At 36.8% G+C, this 10300-nt stretch overlaps 1 protein-coding gene across 1 annotated transcript in view; it reads right to left on the bottom strand.

The window, feature by feature from the left end:
* EXOC6 (exocyst complex component 6) overlaps window positions 1-10300 on the bottom strand; it is a 258977-nt gene that overhangs the window by 38579 nt on the left and 210098 nt on the right. Inside the window, exon 20 of the mRNA XM_042782364.1 lies at window positions 9823-9896. Coding sequence (XP_042638298.1) covers window positions 9823-9896 — 74 coding nt within the window. The remainder of the gene's footprint in view (window positions 1-9822; window positions 9897-10300) is intronic.

The raw sequence follows: 10300 nt of genomic DNA, 5'->3' as shown, positions 1-10300 counted from the left end.
TAGGCCTTGGGTTACTGCTGGTAATCCTGCCTTCCCCTTGTAGGGTTAGAGGAGGTCAGAACATGTGGCCTCCTTGTCGTTTTTGCAATGACCAACATAAATCAAGTAGTATTTATATTTGGTACACTTTCATTTGAGAAGGCAGAAAAATGTGTAATTTTAGAAATACACTCATTACCATGTATAGGGTTGGCAGACAATGGTCCTATAAGTGTATTTGTATGATCTGTAAAAATTCCCAGGTGTGTAGTAGAGCTGACAAGGGACAAGATTGTAGTCACTTCTTGGTCACAGCCAGCTACCCAGAGGGAGCGAGTAGTTGAGGGCTAGGGACTATAGTAGTAGGGGACATCAAGCTCAACTGGCATAACATACTACACAAAACACTGTTCCATCTCCTACTTTGGCGAGTAGTGACTGGGATCTTAAAAGCCTGCAAGCAGCCATCTAGATGCAACGAGGGGTCTCTCCTCATCCAGAGCAAAGAAGAATGAAGAAAACCAAAGATTCATGGAAACAATTAGTCCTCGTGACTGGTACACCATATGATCCACAACCTATATGACTATGAGACCAGAAGAACTATATGGTGCCCGGCTACCACTGTCAACCACTCGGAGGGGGATCTATGTAGGAGATCCTGGATAGAGAGGGAGAACAATGTGGAACAAAACTCAAAATCATTTGGGAAAAAAAAAAAAAAGGGAGGGGGCCAGGTTTGCTGGTCTGACAGAGCCTGGTGGAACCCCTGAGACTATGGCCCCTAGCTGCCCTTCAGGTCTGGAATTGAACCCACATCTGTGGCTTCCAGCTAAACAAAAGACAGGCATATGAGTTGAACATTTACCTGAGGTAGATACACTCCTTGGAGAGATCAATCATGGGAGAAAGAAGGGCTGTTTATGCACAGGGAGACAGCTCGGGGGGCAGGAGGACATGGAGGGATGGATACAGGGAAGAGGTGACTATCGGGAGGAAGTGGGACGGGAGTTGTTGCATTGTGGTAAATTGTAGTCAATGTCATGAGACAAAATGTATGTGAACTATTGTATGGAAAGTGAATTTCCACCCAAATCACAATTAAAAAAAAAAGAAAAAAAAAGAAATGCCTCTTAAAAAAAAAGAAAGAAATACACTCACCAAAAGTAATTAAATAGGAAAAAGAAGTTGGTGTTTTTAAATAACACTTAGTTACATGGAACATTAACTTACGTGGAATATCAATTCAATAAGGTGTTGCTATACAGCAAAGAATGCTTTCACATATACCAAAAAGATTTATGTTCACTTATACAACATGATAGGCAATGGATATATAAGAGTGAACAAAAAAAGCATAATTCTTATCTTCATGGGTTTGGACTTAGCTTCCCCGCCCCCCCTTTATATTGCCTTTATTTTTTTCTTCATACTCTACAACTGCTTTATATTTTATAATAGTGCTTAATGTGGTAAGAGAGTATATATAGTTAGGCTGGTACAAAAGTCAACAAGCAAACTCTATAATCAACTAACTAATTTGCTAATGAGAAATGGCATGAACCATGAAATATAGGCATACTGTTAACTGGGCAAAAACAGAAAACACTTTACTTGCACATTAAAAGCACATATCATTTATGTCTCACAGGCTTATATTTATAATCACTTTACATTAAAATGCTAATGGGATACAAGTCTTCATCTGGATAACCATATGGAACAAATTGAGTCTTAAAAGTTTAAACCTCACACCATGTATAGCAATAAATTCCAGATAGACTGTCAACTTAAATGTGTAAGGTAATACAATAAAACTTCTAGTATAAACATAGGAAAACATCTTTATGATCTTGGAGGGGGAATGAGGAGAGGCAATCAAAATTTCTTACACAGACATTAAAAGCACTAAAAACAAAGGCAAAAATTATAAACTGGACTTCATTAAAATTAAAAGTTTCTGTTCATCAAAAGACACAACTGAGAGTAAACAAACAAGCCACAGAGCAGGAGAAGGTATTTGCAAAGTACTCATATCTAGAATAAAAAGAAGTTCTATAAATAAGTTAAAATGTAGACAACCCAATAGCAAAAGACTGGCCAAAATCTGAACAGGAAATACACACACACACACACACACACACAAATTCAAGTGGTGAATGAAGATTTATGAAAAAGAGTTCACCTAGGAAATGCAAACTAAAGCCACAATGTAAAATCACTCAAAAACCAAACCAAACTCACTGCCTTTGAGTCAGATCTGACTCATAGCGACCCCTCCTTGGGTTTCTGAGGTGGTATCACTACGGAAGTAGACTGCCCAATCTTTCTTCCCAGAAAACCACTACAGTTCGCCAAAATGGTTAAAATAGAAAAGACAAACAGTATCAACTGATGGCAAGAATGTGGAGCAACTAGAACTCCCCCACATGTGGGTTGAAGTGAAAGTAGTACAACTGCTTTAGAAAACTGCTTTATAGTACAGGTACTCTACAATCTCTGCTGCATAAGGGCTGTATGGGCAATGACCAACCCCTTGGGTGGGGAGGAGGGGCTTGCTTGGAAGGCACCTGGAGGTGGGGCTGGTGTGGAGGCTGTGGTGTTGGGCAGCTGCTGCTAGGCTCCCATTCCCCACAGCTGCAGTGACTGGCAGCTGCCCACAGCCCCAGAGCTGTGGTCCAGCTTGTAGCCTTCAAGTCATGGCTGCCAGCTCTGGTTCTTGCTGAGTGTGTCCTGCCCAGCATGCAGGATGGTGCCCATGGGAAGACCCTGGGCCGAGGTCGCTCAGCTCTGAACCTTGGCCCTTCCAATTCAACCAGGCTCCCTGGGGCTGCTTAGAGAGCACTACATGCTCGGAGGCAGCCAATTGCAGGTGTGAGTTTGCAAACCGCTGGGCTCTGGATGCTAACGGAGAGCCAGAGCATCTTGTACAGTGGTTACTTTGATATATGTGTACTGAACATACACAGACATATATACTATATATAATATGGTACTCACACAACATCCAAATCACATCATGTCCTATATTTCACACAACATTATTTGAAAGTTAAGTGGCACATACTTATATTAATTATAACTGATCATATACATATCTTCTGAATCCTAGGTAAATATCACCCTTCCTAGGTAAATATTTTCAACAAAAATATGTGCATCTGTTCACCAAAATACATGCAAAAAAGAATGTTCCAGTTAGTATTATTTATGATAGCAAAAACTGGAATCAATTCATATATCAATAGAATATATAAATAAATTTTTATATATTTGTACAATGGCAGACTACATACACTGCAATGGGAATGAACCACAACTGGATAAATTTCATGAACATAATATTTAGCAAAAGAAGGCAGAACCAAAAGTTATACTAAATTGATTTCATCTATATGAAGTTCAAAATCAGGTAAAACTTATCTGTGGTATTAGAAGTTAAAACGTTATCCTTAGAGAAGGAGGTGGATAATGGAAAGAGGCATTTGGTAGGGACTTTTTTTGAGGTATTAGTGATATTTCTATCTTGACCTGGGTGTTACAGAGATGATTAGCCTGAATATACAATATACTTCAATAAAACACTTACTAAAAAAGTGCTATGAGATTCAAATACATTTTACACAATTCAAATTCTTTATTTATAGTTCAGGGAAACTAACATTCCTCTTTCCCCTAGTCTGTTCATGGTCAACAACTTCAAAACAGGACTTAATCCTAGATGGGGAAAGGAAAACTATAAGACCATCTTTATGGCTTATGTTGTAATAGGAAAAAGAAAATGGTAAACTTGACTCATACCTAAGCTAATAAAAACTGCATATTTGATTTTCCTCAACAAGAGAATACCTCTAAGGCTTTAGAAGAAATATTCCCAGTTTCTTTAAAGGCTCTTTATATGAGGAAGTATCTGATCCCTCACCTGCCTTACAATTCTCTCTTATGTGCTCTCCTATTTGTGAGTGTCTATCTACCACATGGGAGCTCTGGTGGCATAGTGCCTAAGGCACTTGACTGCTAAGCAGAAGGCTGACGGTTCAAACCCACCAGCCATTCCTTGGAAGGAAAACTAGGTAATCTACTTCTGTAGTGATACCGCCTCGGAAACCCAAGGAGGGGTTGCTATGAATCAGATCCAAGTCCACGGCAGTGTGTTGCATTGTGTATATACCACACACCACCCCAGGCTCAGTGTTAACAGGCCCAAAACACAGTGATCTAACCCAGACAGCACACTTTTATTAATGCAGTCTAAGAATTCCCAGTGCACTGTTGGCTCATATGGAGGTCAAATAAAACTACCAGATCTTTTTCACATTATAAGTCAGATATCCTAAATCCTGTATACTTTTAAATTTAATTTTAAAAACTTAAGTAGAGCATTTATCATTTTCCCTGCTAAATTTAATATTGTTGGTTTCAGCCCGTTGTACCTTAAGCCTACTGAGAGCACTTTGATTCAGTCTTCCATTATCTTAGATGACCTTCTTAGCTTCCTGTAATCTACATATACAGTTCATCTTTCTTCTATGGCTTTATCAAAGTCATTCTTTTTTTTTAAAAAAATGTTGATCCCAAACAGTCACAAAAAGATGTCTCGAAGGAATTCTCAGAGTCTTACTTAAGGGTTATGAAAGCGTATTTCAACGGCTATCCCATGTAACACAGGAGACAGTCTGTTATGAGTTTCTGAAATAGTGGGTTACTGCAGAATTTCTCAGTTTTTAAATCCTAAGGCACTCTTCTTAGAGACTGTGTCTCTAAGAAGGGATCAGTGTACAAAGTATTTCCCAAACTTGTTTGATCCTGGTAATCTTTTTTGAGTTCATTTTGAAAAGTCAGTGTTCCTGGAAGGGTGCTTTGAGAAACACTACTCCAGGGTAATAGGATACATTAGCCAACATGCTTGGGACAAGAGACTGTTTAATTGGCTACAAACACATCTGACTACATCATCATCCAACCTGCCTAAATGTCACCATCTTATTTAAAAGCGTATCAAGATACTTTCAAGTGTGGCACTGATATCTTACCAATCTAAGTAACTTATAACAAACTGAAATACGATCAACTAAATAGGACTGAGCCATGGATGCACAACCTACTGTGAGAATAAGAAGTTATGAAAGTAAGAGAAAGTTTTTTAAGTTTTCCATCAAAATGGCTACTTTAGAAAAGTTTTGGTGACTAAAAAAATTATCTTTAAAAGTTCTTAGGTGGCAGAGGTAGTCTGTGCTTGACTGATGATAACCTAACGGTTGCTGGTTCACACCCATCCAGTTGTACCACAGAGGAACCTGGCCTGGCCAGCAGCTTCTGTAAAGAGTACAGCCAACTGGACTCTGTAGTGTATGGAGTCTCTGCAAACAGACAACACATAAACAAACAAATACCTCAAAAAATGATCTTCAGTTACCTGGAAAAGTCAGTTATCTGGAAAATTCATTTTATGTGATACTTCATATTCCAGTGATATTTAATGAAATATTTTTATATATTTAGAATGAATTATATAAAGTTATCACTGAATACTGCATATTACAGAAAATCTCATAAAATTTAAAAATATTAAAGTTTTCATATATTGCCAAAAATTTTTCACTTTCATCTAGAATCCACTTGAAAGATTGTTTCACAAAATAGATGGATATTGTGAAAGAAAAGAGATACACATAAGTATATCAAAGTCTTCATCATTTAGTGAGTTAATTTCAGAAATAGAGATGAAGGAATGAGAGTTTACTTCTAAAAAAAAAAGGCACACAGATAATCCATGTGCAAACAGTACATTTAAAATTGAGTGAGGCAACATATTCACATAATGAAGTACCAGTACTTGCTAATTTCCCACATTATCTACAGGGGCAGCAGGCCTTAAGATGTTGTTGAGATAACTGGCTTCCATTAGCAAGCATGTGATTGGCAGGATGATAAAGTCTTTTCACTCACAGGTCAACTATTTCCTCTTCTTTAGAAGGGGCAATCCTGATGATCCATCTTTTAGCTATGTCTCTCATTGAGTCCCAATTCTCTTGCCTTCAGCTTTGATATGGTTCTAACTTTCCTCTTGTATCAGCTCGTACTTGTCATCAACTCCTCTATTCAGAACAGCAAATATCAGGAGTTTGACCTCAGGGCAAAGTCCGGGTGGGCAGGTAAAATTTGACCACTGGACCTACTTCCTAATCTTTCATACCCTGCAATTCATGAAGCAGTATCAAATTCAAACTAAAAAACAGAAGCATGACCCCTTATAAGTACTATGAAAAGGGCTCTTTTGCCTTTCTAAGAATACTTGAAAAGAACTGTCAGCTGCCCTATTAAGAAAGAAATGGATCACAGACTAGAAAAAAGAAGGAAAAGTGCAGAAACCCAACTGAAATGTAAATAAAGGTGTCAGTACCTCCTTTAGATTTGATGATACAGTTCTTCATATAAAAGTGTTAAAAGAATAGACTATGAAATAGCTTTATAAAATTAGGAACATAAAAACACTATCGAAACTTTAAGGCATCCTTATTTAAGCCTGATATCTGATACAGAAAACTTAGTTTTCCTTAGTTTCCAAGACTAATCAGTCCATTCCCATTCTTGGTATTTCACCACTTAACTGACTGTAAATTAATTTAAAAAACTATTTTTATCAATTTACCAAATCTAGGTCTCTGAAATAATAAAATTTAAGTTATGCTCCAGTGGTCCAGTAGGTAAAGATAACAATCTGTTGCATCTTCTCATTTTGGAATGCAAAAGTATAAAGATAGAATATGATTAAATTTTAACATTAATAAAAACTCAATTCACTGCCATCAAATCAATTCCGACTCACAGTGACCCCCATTGGGTTTCTAAGGCTGTAACTCTTTACGGAAGCAGACTGTCTCATCTTTCTTCTGCGGAGTGGCTGGCAGGTTCAAACCACTGACCTTTTGGTTAGTAGCCAAATGCTTTAACCACTCTACCATCAGAGTTCCTGAACATTACCAGGGAAAACGTTTTTAAGCCTCTTCAATAATTAACGTGTAAAAAACTGGCTTATCAATTTTTTTTTTCCCACTAGTAACTTCCACTGAATATTTACTTCCATATTTTAAAAGTGTTTTACATTTACATAGTTATTCTAAATAAATCTTTTATTCTAGAAACTACATATACCTTTCATATTAAATTTCATAATTCTACGTGCTTCAAAATAAGATTTTTTTTTTGTTTAATCAAAAGCCTCTTAAGAAATTACATTGATGAGGAAAAGTCAACCAGGACTTAATGCCTTTTAAGTGTTACATACTAGAAAAGTAAGCTTAACCAAAAAGACTTGAAATATTTATTAATATTTCTAACTATGTCTTAATAACAATTCCCTAATGAGCAATATGCTTATAAAGAAAAAAGCCTTCTTTGCTATCAAATGATGACTGTTTCTGAAGGAAGAAAGTGTCAAGCACCAGAGTTTTAGTCTACAATGAGCCAGTCACCTCTCTGGACAACAAGGAACACCAGGTTTACCAACAGTTGCATAAATTATGTGGTTCTATTCATAATCTTACAATGAGATTATAAACTAGTTACCTTCATACAAGCTAGAGAACAGCATACAAACTCATATAAAACTGAGAAATAACACAGAACAAGTTTCACACTTTCTAAGATTATTTATAACAGGAGTCATCCTCAAATCATCTGCTCTTATAGTTGTCTTTTGGATTATTGAACATATTCATGTACCTATGATAGGGAAATTTACTCCAGGAAGTGGCTGCAATCTAATTGGGAAATGAACATACAACCAAACCTATTTCCAACTTGGTAAAGGACTCAGTTTCCAACACGAGATTATCTTGTTCAGGGACATTGTCCTGCAACAGAGGGAACTGCTTCTAAAGATAATGGATCTATTTCCAATGCAAAGAATCTCTGTGGTAAACTGTAATGGATGTTGAAAATTCATTGTCTTCATTTTCCATTACCTTCTGCAACTCAAGAAGTCCCTGGGTGATGTAAAGGGTTAACATGCTTGGCTGCTAACCAAACAGTTGGAGATTCAAGTCCACCCAGAAGTACCTTGGAAGAAAGGCCCAGTGATCTACTTCTAAAAAATTAGCCACTGACAAGTCTACGGGGCATAGTTCTACGCTGACACACATGGGTTCTCGATGAGTCAGAATCAACTCAATGGCACCTGGCTTTCTGGTTCCCCAGCTCAGCAAGGCTAAGCAACTATAGATCTAGATCATCCAAAGCAGTATTCCTCATTTGGTATAATATCTGATGACTGACTGCAAGCAGAAATAGATATCAATATATATTAAATATTCAATGCTTTACAGACATAATTGAGAGATGAGAATGGCTTTTCCAGTTTCCTTCTTTAACCTGATTTGAGGAGATGCATTTATTTGCACATGATTCACTGCTGTGTAAAGCTTCTCAATCAGTTCGTGGGTGTTTTGTTTCTCTAAAGAATTTTTAAGCTCCATAAGGATGAAACTATCTCATATTACTTTTGTGCTGGTTTTCGCTATGAGTCGGTCCAACTCAACGGCATGTAACAACAACAACTTCTCCAAATAATGAATACATTTAACCAAACCAAACCAAACTCATGGCCATTGAGTTGATTCCAACTCCTAGTGACCCCCACTAGGTTCACCAAGCAGTAAATCTTCACAGAAGTAGACTGCCTCATCTTCCTTCTGCAGAGCAGTTGGTGGCTTTGAACTGCCAGCCTTCTAGTTAGTAGTCAAATGTTATAGGCACTGCGTCACCAGAGCTCAATAAATAGTTACTGAATTTGGAATTAGAATATAACAGCTCTATTCTCAAGCATTTACTGAAATCAGAGAGCCTTAACTATTCCAACTGGTCTTGCTCCCAACAAGATTGTGTTAGAGCCTGCTCATACCAATGGTAGAACCACCTTGTCTTCAGTCATCTCCATCCCCCAAAGGGGACAGAACCATTAATAGATTTATTAATAGGCAGTGAGTAGCTCTGACTTAATTCTATCTCTATGTGAGTCTTCTTGCCAAGGGCAGCAGTTACTCCTGTTGTCATTTCTAGCACTCCTGAGCTCTTTAACTCGAATCCTCCCCTCCTCCACACCCGTGTGCCTCCCCAGCTTTATTAAGCTCCTTAATCCTAGGATTAAGAAAGAAAAAGGGGGAAGGGAAAAAACAAAGAAAGGAGTAAGAAGAAAACAATGTGAGAGCAGACAGAAAAAGGGTGAAAGGAAGAAAATAAAATGATAATAAAGTAGAGATATGGAAGAAAAAGTAAAATGAGGAGAAGAGATAAAAAAAATTAACACATTTATTCTAAATTTAAGAGATATGTGACCAGGAAAGGTTTATGCAAATCTGTAATTATCTTTTTAAAACTAGTTTCATGCTTTTTTCTGGAGGCATAAGAAAAGTTTATGAAAATAGCACCTTTTATCATTGACAAAATTTTAAGCAAGGGGCTCTATCCTAGGTTGTAATAATTTACATTTAATTTGGGTTCTGTCATTAATGTTAATATCATCAATTTTCATATAAGACCATGAAATCATTAAGAAATAATACAAATTTCAAGGGCCATTAAACCAAAGTACAAAATTATTATTTAGTTATGTGCTTAGCAGGTAATGACTAAATTAAAATATTGATTTATGAGAATGAGCATTCAATGAAGCTGAGAAAATGACTAGACACAGGTTCAGAGAGAAGCACCAAATACACAGTTATCAAGGAAATATTTTTTTGAAACAGTTTGTTTCAAGGCAAACAAGCATTCTTGTAGCTTAAAAAAAAACAAAGGTAAGAGGCAGAAGGCAATAAAGAAAAGTGCATTACTACATCGTACTTGTCTGAGGTCAATGAATGCTAGCTGCAGGGTATCCCCCTGGAATCCGGGCACAGGCTCAGAGCTGGCAAACACTATTGTAAAAAAGAAAAGAATAATTTTCAAAAAAGATTGCAAAATATAATTAATTTAACCACTACACTAATTTCTACTCATTACAAATGCATTATGTTTACACTTGACGATATCAAATGAAGACTATTTATAACCATCAATTTCTACTACTGAGAATGTTCTCCACACCCACTACCACAAATATTCCAGTAATTTTAAACTTCTAATCTGCCATTTAATCACTGTAATCCTTAATTACAATAAATTTAGAAAGGTTATCCTACATAAAGTTCAAAAGTAGTAATATACTTCCATCAAGTCAAGTTTTCTGACTCTTTTAGCCTCAGGTGAATGATTATAAAAGCATTTTGAAACTATACCAATTCCATGGCTGTCAACATATTTCTAAACATCTGCCTAGTTA

Source organism: Orycteropus afer, unplaced genomic scaffold (assembly GCF_000298275.1).
Source record: "Orycteropus afer afer isolate SDZICR_OR568_19922 unplaced genomic scaffold, OryAfe1.0 scaffold00293, whole genome shotgun sequence".
NCBI classification, from domain to species: Eukaryota; Metazoa; Chordata; class Mammalia; order Tubulidentata; family Orycteropodidae; genus Orycteropus; species Orycteropus afer.
The sequence above is the reverse complement of the archived record's forward strand: the minus strand, read 5'-3'. Positions and strand labels throughout refer to the sequence as shown.